This window comes from Rhinolophus sinicus, chromosome 15 (genome assembly GCF_057876585.1).
Source record: "Rhinolophus sinicus isolate RSI-liver-muscle chromosome 15, RSI-T2T, whole genome shotgun sequence".
Classification (NCBI taxonomy): Eukaryota; Metazoa; Chordata; class Mammalia; order Chiroptera; family Rhinolophidae; genus Rhinolophus; species Rhinolophus sinicus.
Window position 1 is genome coordinate 13,420,530 of NC_142515.1, and position 19,884 is coordinate 13,440,413.

The following is a 19,884-nucleotide window of genomic DNA, read 5'->3' on the forward strand; positions in this document are numbered from 1 at the left end:
GGGTACAAAGATGGATGGAGAATAGTGATGACAGCTCTGGCGAGCCCCAGCGGTGCTCCTGGCCACCCCGACAGAGCTAGAATTGCAGGGTGTGGGCCTGGAGCCAGGTAACTGGTAACCACCGCTTATGAGATCACCTGTCCCAACAAAGCTCCCACTGTGCTTTAAAATTTGTAACCAAAAGCCTCCTCTCCACGACGAGTTAATGTGTTCATTATCTGTTCTTGTATGGGCACGCTTTAGTCTTTTTCTCATGATCTGAAATTTTTTTCCTTCTTCTAAAAATAGCTCCAATTTAAATAATTTTGATTGAGCTCCATTTATTTTTTTTGGCTAGTTTGCATATGACCCCAGGTCTGTGTTCAGCTCTGGTACTTTTCTGGGCCCTGTGCACAGGGCTTGTCTGTGAACCGTCATGGGTGCCTGTGTAAGCAGAAATGAAACAGAAGGGTGGCTCATGTATGCAAAGGAGGGGCTCCTTTATTTTTGAGTCCTTCACCCCGTGGCCCCCCACGACTGCACTGCTACCAAAACGAAGACTTTGAATGGCTTTGAAACTCCCCTTTGATTCTGGCTCCCTGGATTTCTTGACACTTGAGCATCGTGAGAAGAATCAAGTGCGAGGGTCCAGACCGATGTCCGTGGCGCTGTGATGGGATTGTTCCTTAGCCATGTTGTTGCTCCTGATTTTTAGAGCACAGCCCTGCCACATAGGGCCCTGATGGATCTTCCATCCATCTTGTCTGACAGTTCATGTAAGACAGTTCTCTCTGTGTGCCTGTTGCTCGGAAAGGGCAGCATTCAGAGAACTTTTCATCAGTATCCCAAATCGCACTAACAAGCCGTCTTTTTATGAATGGCCCTCGGACCATCTCTGTGCAGACAGTGATCGTGTTCTTCCTATTGTTGTTATTTGCTGTGCATCACGCCATTTTCAAAGTGTCATTTGATCATTCACTCCAACAGTATCACTGTGGGTAGCTATAGCAGTTGAGTACTGCATGGTTATGAGTTACGGTATTAGTTAAGAACATGTACTCCATAGGGAATATATCAATAATACTGCAATAACTATATATGGTGCCAGGTGGGTACTAGACTTATCGGGGGGATCACTGAATAAAAAACAGAACATGTACCCCAGACCAGACTTCTGGTTTGCATCCTGGCCCAGCTTCCTAGTTGTGTGACTGTGGACAAGTTACTGAATCTCTCCAAGCCTCAGCTTCTCACCTGTAAAATAGGGACTAATAATAGTTCCTACCTTATCAGGTTATTATGAAACAAATGACTAAATATCTATGAAGTGTGTAGGACAGTGACTGACATAGAATAATCACAATTAAAACACTCACTTTCATTATTGTTATCACCACCAACAACATCCTCTCGACTTTGCAGTAGAGGTTCCAAGAGTTATTTGCTCCGGATCATATTTCAAGTACAGTCTGGGGTAAAAACTCAAACCCGGGCGTCATGTCTTTTGTTCTTCTCGGTCTGCATTTTCTTATTACACAGTAACACAACAACACATTCTTGTTGTAAAGGATCGAAACAATACAGAAGCATACAAAGGAAAATGTTAGGGTGCGACCCCTACCCGCTCCTGTTTCCACAGAGGTAGTCACAGCAGACGAGTGGTGTGTATTCTCCTTGTCTCCTCTCCGTGCAGGACACAAGTGTAATGCCAATATATGTACACATGTGTGTTCTGACATAAATAGTAGCAACAGTGACTGACTCAAGGGACTGATGGGAGGGTGCCAGCCAATACGCTGGTCCTCTCATCTGCTGCATGAGGTAGTGCAGTTATTCTACCCCTTTCACAGATGCGGAAGCTGGAGGTTAGATTGTCACCATCACAAGACCATATAGGGCTGAAACTGGATTTGAATCCAGCCACACTTACCTCAGAGTCTCCACACTATTGACTACTACTTTATGTGACTATATTATAGTCACATATTATATTATTCTTCCACGTGATTTTTTTTCTTAGTAACATTAGCTTGAACTTTTGCTATGTAAGTACATATATACGTTTATATACTGCATGTTTTCAATGGCTACATGTGATTCGATATTTTACCACTTTCTTATTTAGGTTGTTTTCTGTTTCTTTGTCTTTTACTGTTTTATATAATACAGTACTGAATATCTTCCATATATACACCTTGGGGCACATGTGTGAGAATTTCTGTAGGATAGCTTTTAGAGGTGGTATCTGTATGTCAGGGAGTATGAACATATTACATTTTTATAAATATTGCCAAAGTTGCCTTCCAAAAAGAGTATTCTCACCAACAGTGTGTGAAAATGCCTCTTTCCTGACACTAGTTTTCTTTTTATCTTTGCCAACTTCATGAAGAAAAATGTATTTTTCTAAATTGGGTTTCCCTGATTCGTGATGGGGCTGAGCTAATTCTTTACTTTGAGAGTCATGTATGTTTCCTCTGGAAATTGCCTTTTGCCCATATTGCTGTTTGTTTTTCATTATAGATGCTCTTTATATGTTCTGGATGATAATCTTTAGTCTGAAACTCATGGCAAATATTTTCTCCCTGTCTGTTACTTCTCTCTCTAAGTGGAGAACCTGTTGTTCTCAGCATTAATTGAATAATACGTTTTTTCAACTCATTTGAAGCATCACCTTTGTCATAATTCTCTTGTATATCCGGCTGTGTAACTGGTTCCTCTCTTTTCTGTTCCACTGGTCTATTTTCTGTTTCTGCACACACACAAAATAAAGTACTTTAATTATTTCAGCCTTAGAATAACTTTTTATATCAGGAAGGGAAAATCTCCCTTTCATTGGTGCTCTGTTTTTCAAAAAATGTCTTGGTATTTTTGTGCTTTTTTTTTCTTCCATGTGAACTATAGAATTAGTTTGTCAACTTCTATAGAGGAAACTCCTATGATTACTTTGATTGAGAACGCACTGTATTAATAGGTTCATTTTAGATAAATTGGTATCTTTACAATATTTAGCTTTTCCATCCAGAAATACTGTGTCTCTATTTAAATCTTTTATGTCCATCAGTCAAGTGCTATGGTTTTCTTTATGTAGATCTTGCACGAAGTGTTTATTTGTTGCTATTGCAAATGGGGTCCCATTTTCCCATTACACTGACTTAATTTATATTGCTAGTGAAAACTATTGGTTTGTATGTGTTTTTTTATCTAGCTACTTGACTGAACTCTTATTAATGACCTCTATAGTTATTTCTTTTTCTTGACTTATCACATTGGCTAGGACTAAAACAATGCAGATAAACACTGATGAAAGTATACATTTCCTTGTCTTGTTCCTGTCTTTAATGAGCATGTTTCTAATATTATACCACTAAATATGATGGATACACTTTATCTGCTTGAAGGAATTTCTTTCTATTCCTAGCTTACTGAGGAGTATGCTTCTCCCTGCAGACTACACTAGCTTCCTGTCAAGGGGCGTTAACTCTTTCCCTTACATTTTCCTTGAGAACCCAGAAATTGTCCTAACTGACTGGCACCTCCGAGCATTGACGTCCCAGCTGAGCCAACATGGTTTAGAATTTAGTAATATCTTCTCTCTCCTCCTTTTACTCACATGGGACCCTGGACGGTCTAAGGGAAGGAGCTACTTTCTGTTGACATTTCCTACACTCCCCTCACTCTCCCCGCCAGGAAAAAATAAATTAAACATACCATGTGGTCAAGAACAAGAGCCCCACTTCTGGGGTTTTCTGGCAGATACCACTGAAAAGAATGTATTCCTGGCTTCTACTTTTACAGAAGTTCCGTTTTTTTCCACTTGACTATCTTAAGTAGCTGAGCACCATCTTGCACTCCGGTTGCTAAGTGGCTTCTGTAGTTTCTACAAGAGAGCGTGAGAAAGGAATCAGTACCTGACCTCTGATTTCCTCTTGAGATTTTGTGTAGGCGCAGGGTGCACCCATGCACCTACTTCTCTAGGTTCTCAGCACTGCCTTGCACATTGTTATTGCAAAACAGATGTTTTCACAGTTGATTGATAAAATAACTTAATTGCAGAGTACATTTGATAATTTTTAGGTGGTGAGATTATTTGCTAAGCTATGAAAAATATTTCATTTTGTCAGGCACACATTTGGAGCATGACTCTAATGTGACTTGGCACCTGTCTAGAGAATTATCTCTGTGACCAGTGACATTTTGCTTTGGGGAAGTCAACACCTGCTGTGATGGCATCTGTCATATTTAGGAACATGGAATGGCCAGGGATAATGCAGAGCCACCTAAGTAAAATACCTTCTTCAGAAAACAATTAATATAAGACTTTGGCCAACAATTGTAAAAAGCATAGGAAAGACTTTGGGCTCCTTTTGAGAATGAGCAGTAGATGATGTCTTTTACTGTTTTATTATTTTTTGGACTGTTTAGCTACGAAAGCAAGAACCTGCTAATAGGATCCTTTCTTTTTATTGCTTTAGTACAAACCAACATTAGCCTCCGACATCAATTCATGTGTTAATGTTTTTGAGATGGGGTTTTTTTGGGCGATGGAGTGGACCCACCTTAGGCACGTGGTGTGTAACTGGCAACCATCTGGGAGAGCCCAAGCCAAGAGAGGAATGAAAGGCAGAAACCCCAAGAGGCAAGGCGGCCCCATCATGACAGGCATGAACGAGTAGCTGGTCTTTGAGTCCCTCCAGTTCCAATGGGGTGAGCTTCAGCGTCTAGGGCTATTGGTGTAGGAAGTTTGGTCAACTGGACAATTCGTTTTACTGCCTCAGCTTCTTCTCTTTTCTTTGAATTCCCCAAGTGCAGAAAAGAGGCCGGGGGCAATGACCAGGAGTAGATTAAATGTTCCCTACCTCTTTTCTTGCAGGCAGGTGACAAACATTACCACCCCAGCTGTGCACGATGCAGCAGGTGCAACCAGATGTTCACAGAAGGAGAGGAAATGTATCTTCAAGGTAAGGTGGACTCGAGAACCCAATTAGTTCTCCCTACCTGGGGAAAGAAAACCTTGCTATGTTTGCTTCTTTGATTGTTTTTAGAGGAGACATTTCATGAGCTGCAAGGCTACCTAGATCCAAAATGAATGTGGCCAAAAGTTACTTAATCAGTTAGTATTAATCAGCCTAGCAATTGCCATGCTGGCAGTGAGCCCCTAAGACTATTAACAAATGAAAGGTGTTGCTGCTGGAATGAATGACGAGGACTGGAAGTTTGATGCCATGGGTGGAAGGTAAGAATGAAGATGAGGAACACCTCCCCTCACCCTCCCCAGGAACATGCTTGAGAAACAGAAGATCAAAAGCGAGAAAGCATTTCTAGAAATGCTACTCATTGGATAGATTTTCCCCTTTCATTATTCTGCCAGAAGGACTTTTTTTGAGGCCTCCCAGGCTGCTCTTAACCAGGCTTTCGGAAGAAGAAAATCTCATATTTGGTGAATTGCATCACAGATGTATTTCATCCCACTAAGATTACATAGCTTTCATATTAAAGGAGAGAGAGAATGTGTGAAAGAGAACACACCCCAAGTCTCTGACAGAGAAATTGAGAAGTTTCTGGTGGCATTACTAGGGGGCCATTCGATTTCTTTTTTTTTTTTCAATTGAAAATAATTCTGAGAAATTTTCCCACTGTTAGAACTATGACTTTTTTATCTCCTCTAAAATTCTGAAGCTTCTCAGAGAGGCTTTAGGGAAAGATTCTATTCCAGCACCATCTGTGCAAGCATTTTACTATTTTTAGCTGTAAAAGCATCATTAAATAGACAAGAGCTTATCAGTAAAATTAGCAAGAACCGTAAGAGCTATTGCTGGTTCAACTTGGTAATTACTGGGTCTCATCTGCCTTTGCATGTCATTTCTTCCTTTCTCTTTGCACATAACACTATGTGTATTTTTAATGAATGGTTTGCTTTGCTCTCAGTTTTTTTATGCAACCAAGAAAAGTCTACAGAAATTACTCTGGAATATTAAAGCAAAGCTTTAATACATGCTGGCTGTGTGAGAAATTAACAGCCCCAAACGTCCTTGTCACAGTAGAATGATCACTCTGAAAAGCTATGAATAAAAAAATAAATAAAAAATAAAAATCACTGAATTCTAAAGGACCCAATAAAGGCAAGTGACAAGAACTGGAATCTACGATGCCACGTGGGCTTTCCGTGACACATTTCCCTGAGGACAAGCTGTAAATCTGCAGTTGCAATAATAGGCAGGTGTCACTTTGCATTTTCAGAGTGGAGCAGATTTATTCTTCATTTGGTCCCCAGGCTTTGTTTTAGATTGTAGTGTGTCAGCTCCAGCACTCAAAAACAAAGATACAAGAGTGCCTGCCAGCCCCTGTGTCTGCCGGGAACGGAGGTTCCGAGGCTCGGAGGGTATCTCTCTGCACCTTCCTGTGGGTCTGGAAGCTGCATAGCCAGAGTGATTTCAAGCTGTGCACAGACGCAGTGCATTCCTGCTACAAAGGGCCACCTATCTGTCTGTTAGAGGGGGCTACATTCAGAATTCCAGGGATTGTTGTAAATCTCTGCTTGAGCTTCAGTACTCTTCGCTTGCCCTCTGGGCACGTCCTTGAAGAATGCGCAGTTTCATCTTCCTCAGCATCTGATGTTCTCTCTGTGTCACATTCCTTGTGTGCCTGACCTCTGGAGAACAGTGTGACACTGTGTGCAGACCTGGTGTTTTGGCCAAGGACTCCCGCTCAATAGAACCTTCACAGAGAGCGCTGCTCCTGGGCCCAGCCCTGACCCCTCGGCCTTGGCTCTCCCCATTCAGAGGGTTTCCTGTGCTTTGTAGCCAGCCGCAGAGTAAACGTTAGTGCTGATGGGACTGTCTGTCTGTCTGCTTTCTGTTTGCTTGACTTCCTTCCTTGCTTCCTTCCTCCCTTTCTCCCTCCCTCCCTTTCTTTATTTCCTTCTCTCTCTCTCTCTCTCTCTCTCTCTCTCTCTCTCTCTCTCTCTCTCTCTCTCTCTCTCTCTGCCTCTGGGTTAAGTAATATAGAAGTGATTGTTTAAACAGGGATTAAAGTACCATTCTGATATGAAATGTATTTTCCTTGTCCTTAATTTAAGATTATTTTAGCTCAGTGGTATAAAATAATTCAAGAATTATTTTAATTTGGTGTCTTTTCAAATACATGCAGACTGCTGCTGGGAGAGAGAAAAATTTGAACAATACAATGTAGGACGTCTAATATTCATACTGAGGCTTTTATTCAATTCATATCATTTACTCACTGCTTTCAACTTAATCTTTTGAAGTCCCCGCCAGTTCTGCTGCCCCTCACCAGGTTTGAACACACCCTCTGTGAACATAGGACTCACATATAGGGCTTATGCCTAAGGTATAAATGACATACATATTTAGGCATATACAGTAGTATCTCAGTTTTCGAACATCTCTGTTGACGAACATTTTGGTTTATGAATATTGTAAACTGGAAGCAAATGCTTCGGTTTCGAACACGACTCAGAAGTTGAATATGTCACACGCTTCCCCTGAGTGCAAGATCCTGAGGCCTAGCTATCGGCTGTTTTCGAATCTCAGAGCTCGTGGATTACGTTAGAAAACCAAAGTACCACTGTATTATACAGGCAGGCAGGGATTCTTGCACGTTAAGGGCTTTCTATTGGATATAAGTGCTTTGCTTAGTACTTCTGTGATGCTGGTACCATCCACGAAAGTGCTTCATACCCTGAGAAAGTGAGTGTCGTGCGGGAGACCCTGCTCGCTGCGCCATTTGTCATGCAGGGAGGCCTGCAGGGTCTCTGCTCCCGCTCCCCACACAAGAACGCAGGACATGGTGAGGCCAAAAAGGAACACCCACGGAGCCATAGGTAGGGGAGTCATACCACTATGTTCTCTCTGGCGGCACTATACTCTCACTGGAGGCTGGATCCACACTATCCGCAAACCGCCATCCACACTTGCCAGCCCAGCCGCCATCTTCTTGCTAGCCCCCATTCTTCCTCTCTCCTCCCTTCTCTCCTAGTGTAGCCACAGCAGTTATATTAGTGGCCAATGGCTCACTGGTTACAGCTGACGGCCAACTAGCCACAGCTGATGGCCATGCAATCACAGTTGGCCATTTACTACCTGAGCCAGCACCTGTCTATGTGAGGCTGAGAGCCTGGAAACTACTTTCTGGGGCTTTGCCTCCACAGTGAGGCATTGACCCAGGAACAAAAAATGTCACTTAAACTAGTAGCTTCCTGACTTTAAAGGTGAAGACTTCCTTTTCAGTTAATTGAAAAGTTGAAAGTTAAAGGAACCTTTTGGATTTGTAAAGTCACTTTCAACCTTCCTACGATTTGGCCTGATTTCCCATATCCATGTAGATGACGATGTGTAATTGGATCATCAGAAAATTCAGTGAATTTTGCTTCTAAACATAGACTCTCTGGTTTGACTTTATTTCCCTCTTCCAAATTGCCTGGTTGTTTTGATGTTATATATCCCTGGCTGATGGCTCAGATTTCTGAAATTAAATGCAGAACACCAACATTACTTTTAAAGGACAATCATGGTTGGAAAAGAAAAAAAAAAAAAAAACACAGTCAAGAGCAAAATAGCTCTTGCTTCAAAACACTCTTGTGCCCAGTTAGTGGGTTCTGTGGTGCAGAATTATGACCTTTACAGAACAAGCTTAGACCAGAGGAAAACCCTGGAGTTTGGAGTTGTCATGATTCACTTGGAGCTGTCATGATTCACTCCCCTGTGCTGGGGGAGAGGGTATGAACCGTTCTCAGAAGTTCTATCTGACAGGATTGTGGTTTCGTTGCATTTCCCTTGATCTTAGTGGTATGCTGTTTCTTTCCAGGTTCTACCGTTTGGCATCCCGACTGTAAGCAATCTACCAAGACAGAAGAAAAACTGCGGGTAAGGAAATAATTAGAGCTGCGATGGCAGGTGCATTTGCAGGCCAAATGTTTCGTAGTGACTAATTCTTGGGGCTGGAATTTGGATGAAATTATTTTCTCCTGACTTTTTGTCTCTCGTGGACCAAGTTGAAAGCCCATTGAGCCAGGGAAGGAGATTCCCTCCCACCTCAAATTGATTGTGGTTTTTGTTCCCAGTGCTTGTGTTGGACAAAGTAAGTCTTGCCTCCCTAGTCTGATTATTAGGAAAGCCTTTAAGGGAAGGTCAAACTATACCAATGTGAAAAAAATGCTTCATGAAGTTCTAGGTCCAGCATCCAGTGACCTCCTCACCAGACTTTGTCCTGCTTAGTCCATAATGCACCACTCCCATCCAAACTCTGCACCCAGCACTCAGCTGTTGGCCCTCTCAAATCCAAACGTACTCAGTAGCTTCCATCTCCAAAAGCTGATGGTTTATCAGATAGAACGTCTTGAGAAAATAATGATGAGCTCAGACATGTAATGTGCACAGGCAGCCTGGATGGTTTTAGAACTTTACTCTCAGGCAGCGTCACAATGTTGTAGTAACTATTCTAGAACATTGAGCACGCGGGCAAAAAGGATAGACCTTCTTTATCTCTCTGCCTTCTGAAGCTTGTCCTGGTCTTATCCATTCTCAGAGCCCCTCCAGATGGCAATATTTTATCTGTTTCAGAGGCAAAGAGCAGTACAGAGTTGTAAGGTCATTATCATAATCTATGTCCTGTTCAGATGCCTCCAGTTTTTCACCTGGGCTGTGAAGTATTTTTCAAAGCAATAATTAGCCTATAGATGCCAGTCTATAATCTCTCTGTTTAACTAACTTAGTGGTACCCTTGGAAAAACTGAAATTTGACCGCATTCCACTTGGCATGTCAGAGTAAAGAATGGACTGAATTGATTTTGGAGGCCAGACTCTAGAGGGTCGTCTTATTTCTTCTTGATCTGCTATTAGCAGATATAAGGAGCTGTGTATATAACCAGCGTGGTAGCATGCTGGAAAAATATCCACTTTCCTTAGGATAATTGAGTAAAGATAAGACAAACTACAAAGGAATTTGCCCACCAAGATCAGGATGGCTTGGGTGTCTATTTTGACGTGCAGCTTCAACTCGAATAAGTCCATTGACCAGCAAGCACACACTGGAACAGTCATCTGAGTCTAGACCAGATTCTGGGGTTTTTGAGAAACCACGGATGCTTTGGAAATGGGTTATCTTTATAAAATACTAGAACATGAAAGATAGTGCTTATGGTCACTTTTATCACAAGAATATAAAATTCACCATATAGCTTGGGGACGTTGCTCAGGAACCACCCAGGTAGCCAGTGGTTTGCACTGTCTCTGTGGTGTTGCTTTTAGACTTCTGAATAATTATGTTTACTTCATCCCCTATGAAATCTTTTGGGAAACGAAGAGAAGAATGTTAATGAGGTCACACTGCATGGAATGGGGTCTTTTCTCTTTAAGGAGGGATTGCTTGAGTTTACAGATGGTGTTACTAAAATGTTTTTTTTTGTTTTTTTTTAAATCAACACTGTTGATCACATTTTGATGGAACTCTCTGGGCAAGCTTATGAAAACAACTCGTGTAATACTTCCACTCATTCTGGCCAAGAGAAGCCATTGTTTTATTCTTCCTATAGTGAAGCTTTCCAGAGAATTCCAAAGCTCTTCTCCTAATGCCAACATTTGCCACTTAGGAGGTCAGGTCAGCCCTGGGCTCACTCACCTTTGGGAAGTCAACATTGAGGAAGAGGATACACATTCTGATGTGCCCCAAGTGGAGAAACGTGGGGGTACATGCTGACCTAGTGGGATTTAAAGTAGAATCGGTTTTTGAATAAAAGAGTAATTCTTGTGCTCTCTTAAGGGTGTGTCTGTCTACAGATCACAAATCTTGAGTCAAGATTTCTGGGCCTTACTCCACACGTCACATTAGTGCAGTTACCATAGCAAAATGAAAATGTTTTAAGACTCTTTCGGCAATGCCACTGAGTAATTCACATTCTTGATATTTAAGAACTCATGGGGTGTTTGTAACAACAGATTCTTAAAAGAACATCTCTCAGTGGCTTCGTTGGCTTCTTACTCTTCATATAGAATGTCTAAGCCAAAATAAATGGAAAGGAATCACAGGAGTTGGAATGTGGGAAATCTACTATAACTTGAGACCAGTTAATATGCTTTCACACACAGAACCCAAAACATATTCTCACACATACATCAAGTAAAGCAATGACACTTGGCGTTTATTGTCAAATTAGTTTTCCCAAAGTTGTTTTTTTATTTTTTGATCGTGTTTCTAAATTGAGTTTATTTCTTTGTTCATTCTTCCCTTTTTTCATGTTTCACGGCAGCTGCCAAACATTCAGCGTTCTTCGAAATCCGATTTCTTTTATCCCAAAAGTCTGATTCGACGCACAGGACGGTCTCCGTCACTGAAGGTTGGCGCTGTGTCTAGGCTGAGGCTCAAGCCGCTGTCCTGGGCCCAGGCTCTTGTCGCTTTTTCTCCATGTGCTGCTTTCCCCATGTAACCTATTCAACTCCTGCAGAGGCAGATGCTTTTCCTCACCCCACAGAGTGCATCTCACATTCTGATTCTGGCTGTTTCCTTCTCTGATCAGTGTTTTGTGATTTACAGCAGTGGCTAAGCCTTGTCTTGATTAAAGCAAGCACATTAGAAGCTACCCTTTTGATCCTTTGTTCACATGTGTGCTCATTGAACATATATTTGCCAATATATGTAGGCTGGATGCTGTAGACATAGGCTAGTAGGGAACAGAAGACAGAGAAATAATTATGGAATGATAAAAAAAACACATCACAGAATATGATCACACAGATCAGGACATGTCAGATGAAGAAAGGGTCTGAAGGGGCACTTCCTGGAGGCCAGGTAGGATTTGAACACGTGGAGATGATAAGACAGGGGTGGCGGGAAAAGCAGGGCCTGGGTAGGGAGGGGTTAGCTCACGAAGGGAGTAGTGAGGTGGGAAAGGAAACAAATGAGACAAGGCACCCACTCTGCAGAGGCTGGGACATATACATACACTGTCATTTGCTCCTTCTACGAATTCCCATGAGATAGCTATCCTTATGCCCACTTAACAGGTGGAAAGACAGAGACCCTTTAAATAACCTCCTCAGAGTGACCCCACCAGTAAGTGCAAGAGCTCACCCCTGTCTCTATGAGCCCATTCCTCACGTTCTTCTCATTATTCTACAAGAGGAGAGAGGGAGAAACCTCAGAAGACAGAAAGGGGAGCGCATTAAATACTGGCTGTGTCTGATGGTGTTTAAGGAAGAGGGCATCCTACAGAAGCAGGAAGCATACTGGGCCAGCTCTCCAGATGAGCAGTGAGGCAGGAGATTATGTTCCTGGCACATACTTGACCTTCTTTCAGGGTCTCTGAGAATCAGTTGAAACCTTGCCCTGTTAAATTGCAAGTGACTTTCCACAATCCCATCTTTGCCCAAATAAAACCCACTTTGTCATTCTGCTGACAATTTGAGATTGCAACCAGCACTTTAGTCTGGGCTTTGTGCCTATGCCTTTTTTCTCTGCCGGCCAGAACCGCACTAAGGCTGAGAGGAGTTTTGGTTTAAACTTCACCTTCTAATGATGTGAAAGATAGAAGTCTAGAGTTTTAGAGTGGAAAGAAACTTGTTAGACGTCAACCCCCTAAGTTTCTTCATCTATGAAATGAAACCAGCCCAGGGCTACACAGGTTGTAAGAAGCAAGACTTACCTGCAGGTGCCAGATCTCAGGTCTGTAGCGTTTCCCGTGATGCTGAGTTAAACGATAACTTGTGTGTGTCTTAGGACTTTCATTCTGTCTTAAAGCTTTAGTTCCAGTGGCAGAGATGCCACATAAAGTGAAATTATAGTCTCATGAATGCAGAGGAACAGCCAAAGAGCATCCCCACTGCAAATGAGTATTGTTCACAATTTGTACCTCTACTTGGCAAGAAGTAGCTTTTTAAAATAGTTTTGGGGTATTTTATTAGTCTGAGTCTAACTGATACATTTTCATGACCTGAAGAAAAACACCATAATCAAGTGTGAAATATTTTGGTTTGCTCCAGACACTTATGTCTAAGACAGACAGAGAGACAGAGAGAGAAGAGATCTGTCTTTAATAACTTCTCTCTTCCTATCCTGTTATTCAAGAGAGACATCTGATCCCCATTATCCAGCAGTAAATATCAATGAAGTCAGCTGTAGCTCCATCACAGAAAGTTGTAAACAGCTTGGGACCTGGCAGAGAAAACGGGCCATTTGAGATGGTCCCCTTCACTCATTGGCCACAGAAGGGCAGCTCACTCGAACCTTTAAGAAGCCTGAAAACTCCAAAGCCATTCTCAAGTTACACAGATATTTCCATTTTTTTAAACACTGTGGCCTACACAGCAATCATTCCCCAGACAGTTTCAGACACCTTAGTTATGAGATAAACTGACTATATGCCTTGCAGGAATACTCAGCACTCTGTCCCAGAAGCCAGCCTTGCTTTTGTTGTGGAGGAAGGTCATATTTATCGGAGGAAAATCATTTTAGTATTTAGCTTCTAAAATTGCTTCTCCGTTCCTCTTGCTGAATTACAGGTAAAAGAAAATGATGAAAATAGAATTACCTAAGGAAAACATATTCCTGTTTTACTAACTTGGAGGAGTTTTATATGAATAGCCCGTTGTGTCTCTAGGTAAAACTCAGTCCTGAGCATTTGTAATTCCTTTTGTCATTCATTGTAAACAAAGCATATGATATTCCCAGAACCAAGTTTGTAATAATTCGAGTGGATCACTTGCTTTCATTCTAAAAAGGGGGCTTCTCTGCTGTGTTTTTGGAGGCTAGAGCATGAAAGGGCTGTCGTACCAAACGTGTGAGATTTTTTTTTCTTTTGAAACTAACATTCACCTATTATAACATATGCACTTGCAAACCTACAATATACCAAACAAATAACCATGTGTATATATTTAAAAAGGAGTTAGGTGGAGCTTTACGTACATCTAGAACAAGGAAATAATGTTGTTAATTATTGTTTTATTAATGTCGCTACAATATATACTGCTTTATTCCCAGCTTTCATTTTGTTTGAATATTTTATTCTTTTTGGTCTTTACAATTCATCAGGATGTATAGGTATTAAGATTTACGCTGGAAAGACAGTAAGGTCTCTGGGCCACAGAAAAGACTGATGGCGTTTGTGAAACTCTCCACAGAAGGGGGTGGGTGCCTGTCAGCGCCTCCCCCTTCCTCTCAAACACACTCTCCTTTTTCCAAAGGAGTTGATTTCACGCTTTCTTAACTTAGGAGGGAACATTCAGTGTATGCAGATTTTAAAAGTAGTCCTTCTTCTGCAGCTATTATCACTACCTTGTCTAGTGAACTTCTACAAAAACCCCAGGCAGGTACTGTCAACCTCAGCAGCACTTCGTATAAGCTGTCAGTCACCTTGTAGCTGTAGTTGTCCGTAGCTATTCATAAGGTCTTTCGGATCTGGTTGCCAGTTGCCTGTAGTTTCTCTCCCTTCTTAGAGCATGGCTTTGGATGAATGCAAATTAGATGAATGTAGTTGTTGCATCTTGCTCCTGCTGAGTGGGGGCAGGACGGGGGGAGGGAGGGCAGCAGAGTGCCTTCCAGAATTCTCCTTTCAGGAAGGGACCAGGTGGCCCATAATTGAAAGTAAATGGAAAATGTCATTTCTCTGCTTACTCGCCAGGCAGAGCGCTGGTAAGTTTTTCTTAATGGTCAATATTTGAAGAATGATGAAAGCTGGAGTGGAAACATAAAAAGATCCCTCCCGTGTAATTTTCATTCTGTGACTGTGCCTTCTGAATGGTAGGACAGAAGGACAAAGTCAGGGCATAGGGAAAAAAACAACCGAAATGTGGTAAGAGGGCTTTTTAAAAATATTTCATACCGAAAACAAATAGACATGCATTTTCAAGCATCTACTGTTAGTGATCAAATGCCATTTTTTCTCTTTCCTGATGAGCTATTAGTCTTCTGGTGAGACTGTTGATTTTTTGTTGTTGTTGTTTTTGAGGAAACTGAAAAACTTTATAGAAATCAAAAGTGAGTACATAAAGATGTGCTGAGGAAATAAATGTAGGTCATATGGCCCCTTCTTCATGAGAGATTGAGTGAGGACAGCCACATATAACTAGAAGGTTCTTACTGAAGACTCCTTTCCTCGTGTTGCCAAAATAATGATAAAACTATTTACCTAATCTTATAGGCAAAATACCTGGAGAAATCACAACCAGTCCATAATCCTTTCTATATCTACCTGCCTTTGCTTCCCCAATCCCTGCCCTCCCCTTTCTTTTTTTTGCAAAGAACTGAATTTTTCCAACTGTGCTTTCCAGTGGTTTTTTTTTTTCTGTGTGGATAACAGGAAAGGTACTTAAAGGAAAGTAAGTAAATTGAATACGCATTTTAACAGCTTAATCACAGGTCCTTGTTTCTCTGTAGAACAGAAGTGGGCATACCCTAAGGCTGTTGACCAATTATGTTATTGAATTCAATTGGTAATTATGGGTCACTGTTGTTCTCCTGGTTATCTCAATGGGTGGAAATAGTAATTTAGGTTAAATGACTGCATGTAAGGATCAGCTGTGGAAGTACATATGGACCGTCTGTAAAACTTTGTCACAGTCCAATGGGGTGAAGCTAGAGTTAAGTTAATGGTAAAGGAGACTGTCAGTGGGATTTGGAAGAGGGACGGCATGTCAGTAAGTTGTTGCTTTTGAGGTTCAGATGTGAGTGGCTTTGAGCTGCTCTGTTGGAAGATGTCTTGACCTTTAGAGACCCTCAGCAAGTAGCGTCTTAATGGGGGGGGGGGTAAAATACAGCTGGAAGAATGAAAGGGGTTCTTTCAATAATAAACAAGATGTTCATTTAAAATTCACCATGTTCAGAATTGAAATGTAAAATTCCAAATAGTTTAAGACTAAACCTCTAAAATAATAGTTCAGTTTTAAAAAGTAGTTTTGTTATCTTCATAAGGGAGAGAGAGACCTCTCTAATCTCTGCAGGTTGAGCGAAATACACTTCGAGAGCCGTTAGGGAATGTGACAAAAAGCAGGCGACCCATGTGTACTGTTTAAGCCTTGAGCACAGGTCAGGAGGCAGCAAACCAGGAATTGTCCTGGCGAATAAGACAGGCCTGGGCAAGGTCTTGGCCAACGGCATGGAAGGGCATTCATTACTAACGCTGAGACCTAGGCAGGAAGTCACTGTCTCGGGAGGATGCCAAACCACTTCAGAACAGAGTTCTCAAGAAGGTGAAGGACTCCAGGTGGGACTGCTGCCCCATATCTGAGGTCTCGGGGAGGCCTACAAGTGTGGTAGGGAAAGCTAGTCTGTGCAGCTTAAATCAAAACAGAGGCAGTTCTGGAGATGAAGTGGCCAAGTAATCCAGTCTAACGCCAAGTGTCTTGAAGATGCTGGGTACTTGCCATGTGCTAAGCAAGGTGCTTGAAGCTTTATATGTATTGTCTCTATTATCCCTATGAAGTACTGGCTGTTAGTACCCTCTCCTCCGTTCTATAAATGGAGAAGCTGAAGCCCAAGGAAGTCAAAAGAAAAAAAAGGAAAACTCATGTAATGTCACACAACCAGTAGAACCAGGATTTGAACCAAGTTATTTGACTTCAAAGCCAGCCTTTTCACCCCACTGTATTATATTATACAGAGTTGTGTTTTATTCCATTATTTCATTTTAGACAGGAAGACAGAGAGGGACCATTGTAAGAAAATAGGCAAGCAAGAATATAACTCAACCCATACACAAGACGCCTATGGAAGTAAATGTTACAGTAAGGTTACGAGGTCAGAAGGAAGCAGAAGCAAACAATGGTGAATGCGATGAGAGAAAAAGCCGTCTCTGAGTCTCCAAGGGTCGTCTTGAGCATTTCTCAAATAACACTGTTGTCTGAAGATGTACATGGCAGAGTGGTCTCTCTAACAGGAGCCAGAGCGTGGATGGATTTGGTGAACACTGACTTGACTTTGAAAACTGTCTGAGTCTAAAAATCTAAAATACTTATTTTAGAATCAGAGAACCCAAGTCCGGAGTAACCAGATGGGAGGTGATTTGGATCTGAAAACCTTAAAGAAGCAAATGGGATTTGACAAACTTTCGAATTGTCGGGTAACTCTTAAAACTTTTCAGCCCGACAGTATTAATCATGTAAATGAATCATGTAAATGAGCATCATGATAGATGTTTCCGAGAGAGCCTGCATAACTCACAGGATACTCTGATCCAGTGAAGGAGGCAGGTAGAGACTGAGCTGCAACAAACTAGTTCAGCCAAAAGATCTTTTCTGTCCATGGAGTTCTTCATCCCTGGAAGAGAGCACTAAAGATCTCCTTCCTGACGTTGGCTTCTGTGTTCTCCAGCTCTATTCCTGCGAGCACGCACAGTACACCAGAAAACAAAACACTTTGGAGCCATCCTCAGGTGCATTGTTGCAGGAAAGGCAGGAAGTATCCCTGACCCACATTTGGCAAAAATCAGGATGAGTAAGTGGGAGAGACCCTAAAGCTCAGTGCACACTGGTATTCACCCAATGTCCTAGCTGCTTGTTAATGAAAACAGGCCATTGTCATAGCAACGCCAGTAACTGAAGATGTCTGACTGTCCTGCACCCTCTCCTACCCCAGCCCAACACAGCGAGCTCTTGCGGGGTTCGTATAAGAGCTGGTGGCAATAAAACTATTTTCAGTTTGCACTCTTTTCTGCTAGCTGATCTCAATATTTGTCTTTTATTTTCACCTCATTTGTTCCATAGCTATGTTGATGGGAAACAAATGGTCACATTTACCTTACAATATGGGGGAAATTTTAGTGTATGGATTCATTAAGAGCTTGGGCACTGTCTCCAGGGTTCAAATCCTGATATTTGCCCACCTGTGTGGCTTGTAGCATGCATACTTTTTTCTCAGCTGTAAAATAGGGGTAGTAACAGAACCTGCTTCGTGGGGTTATTGAGAAGATTACATGAGACATGCCTGGGAAGTGCCCAGCACAGGCCTGTCACGTAGTAAATGGGCAATACATGGTAGCTGCTATTAGCATTCTTCAGTTGTCACTTAAGAGGTTTCATTTTGACATTGGGTTTGGCAAGTGTTAGCCCCTGGCCACTTGAAGGTGAGGACTACCCGTAGTTAATTGTTATCCCACAGAGCTGAATGTTGGCCCCACGTTAACAGGTCATCTCTTTTGAAAGGAGGGCTGAACTTTGGTTGTGTCCCTTCTATGTTTCCATTAGGAAATGGATCAAGGAATTGATCTTTTTGAGGAGTGTTATTATGTGAATCCTTTCTTTTTCAATATACCCAGAATTGGGAGTTTTCTCATAGTGAGATATGCCTGTGATTGGAAACTTGTAACTCTAGAAGGAGAGTACTTGTATGTGGCAGCCCTTGTGGAGGGGGTCAGAAGCCATGAGCCTGGCACAACTCCACCGGTACACAGTATGAGCTCCCCGACCCCGTCCACGCGGGTACCTCAAAGATACCAGCGACATCGGCCGAGATGACCGATCACAGTTCCCCCGAGAATTCTTACTGTTAGAATGAGTCTGATCACTGACTGACTCCAGATGGCCGGGTGGGTTCGCTCTCATTGTTTTAGATGTGAAAGACTCAGTGATGCGACGTCCTTGTCTTCAGACATTCTGGCTCAGTTACACTCACATTCAAGCTGCTGCATATCAGTAGAAACAGTACCGAAGAGGAAAAGGTCCTATTCCTAATGTACATCTATCAAATAACCTCTCCGATGTGAATCCTTTCTAAAGGGTACAGAGTTTCTAAAGAATTTGACTGTGCTAAGCAAAGTGTTTTGGTTTTTGTTTATTTTTAAACAACCCATAAAATGGGAGGTTGTAACTGGGGATTGCGGATTGCAGCAGTGGAAATGGAGAGAAATGTGCTTGAAGGTAGAGCCAGAAGCTCTTTAGGAAGAGAAGGTAAAAAGAAAAGCCCCAAATGCATTTGCAAGGCTGATCGCACAACTAGTTCTCATTTACCTTCCTCTCTAAGTTATATTTTCCCTTATTCAAAAAAAGTCACAAATCTTTTTTTTTTTTTTTTAACCAACTTAGTTTTTAGTAAAGCTTAGGGACTCAGGCCAAGTCTTGATTCTAAAGCCATGGTCTAAAACCTTACAAGTCACTGTTTATTTTACAGCCTACCAGGACTTCTTCCGAAAGCATTTATTCTAGACCAGGCTCCAGTATTCCTGGCTCCCCGGGTCACACTATCTATGTAAGTATCTGCTTCTGGAAGAGACACTTTGGGACAGGTAAGGTAGCAGATTGTAATAGTACAGTAGCTAATCCAAAATAGAGTCATTCAAAATGATTTCTAGTTCTGTTATGAGATCCAGTTTTCACTTTTGTAGGCCAGCCTTCTCAATCAGTTTCTCCTTCGGGTAATTGAATTTATATGTAGCTGTGACCATCAGTGGAGTGAGCAAGCAGATGACCCGTAAAATGCAGTAATCTGATGCAGGACTTAAAAATTCTTGCGCCTAACTTACATATAGATATTTGGGGATTAGTTATACATTTTATAATGCTGATACTGAGTGTTCTTAAATTCTGCCACAAAAGTATTTAAATATTTAGTTTATTGCATACGCAATTCTTGTGTTTAGCCACCTGGGAGGCTTTTTTGATCACCTGTTTGAGCTTTTCCTTCACTGTAATAGATTTAGGAAATTATCCTGTAGGTGTACGGGATTCTCTACGTGATGAATTCTACATAGACTTTTTCCTAAGCTTTTGGTGACTTATGTTTTTAAATATGATTAACATATGGTTAACATTTATTAACATAAATTGGGCAACTTTCTAAAGAGTTTGACCTTGCTAAGCAAAGTGTTTTGGTTTTTGTTTATTTTTAAGCAACCTATGAAATACACTAACAATAGTTTCCAAAGAAATGAGACAGCTGAATAACTTTTCTTTCTGTTTAACT

At 41.7% G+C, this 19,884-nt stretch overlaps 1 protein-coding gene across 21 annotated transcripts in view; it reads left to right on the plus strand.

Annotated features, from left to right (window-relative positions):
* Positions 1-19,884, plus strand: part of ABLIM1 (actin binding LIM protein 1) — a 290,923-nt gene that overhangs the window by 236,380 nt on the left and 34,659 nt on the right. For 16 of the 21 annotated variants that reach the window (XR_012498401.2, XR_012498397.2, XR_012498403.2 and 13 more), the window contains 4 exons: positions 4,850-4,937; positions 8,803-8,861; positions 11,243-11,329; positions 19,093-19,170. Coding sequence is in view for 14 of the 21 variants with exons in the window: in XM_074339011.2 (XP_074195112.2) it covers positions 4,850-4,937; positions 8,803-8,861; positions 11,243-11,329; positions 19,093-19,170 (312 nt within the window). In the remaining 7 variants the exon portion in view is untranslated. The remainder of the gene's footprint in view (positions 1-4,849; positions 4,938-8,802; positions 8,862-11,242; positions 11,330-19,092; positions 19,171-19,884) is intronic. The other 5 variants (XR_012498399.2, XR_012498400.2, XM_074339004.2 and 2 more) reach the window with 1 other exon arrangement.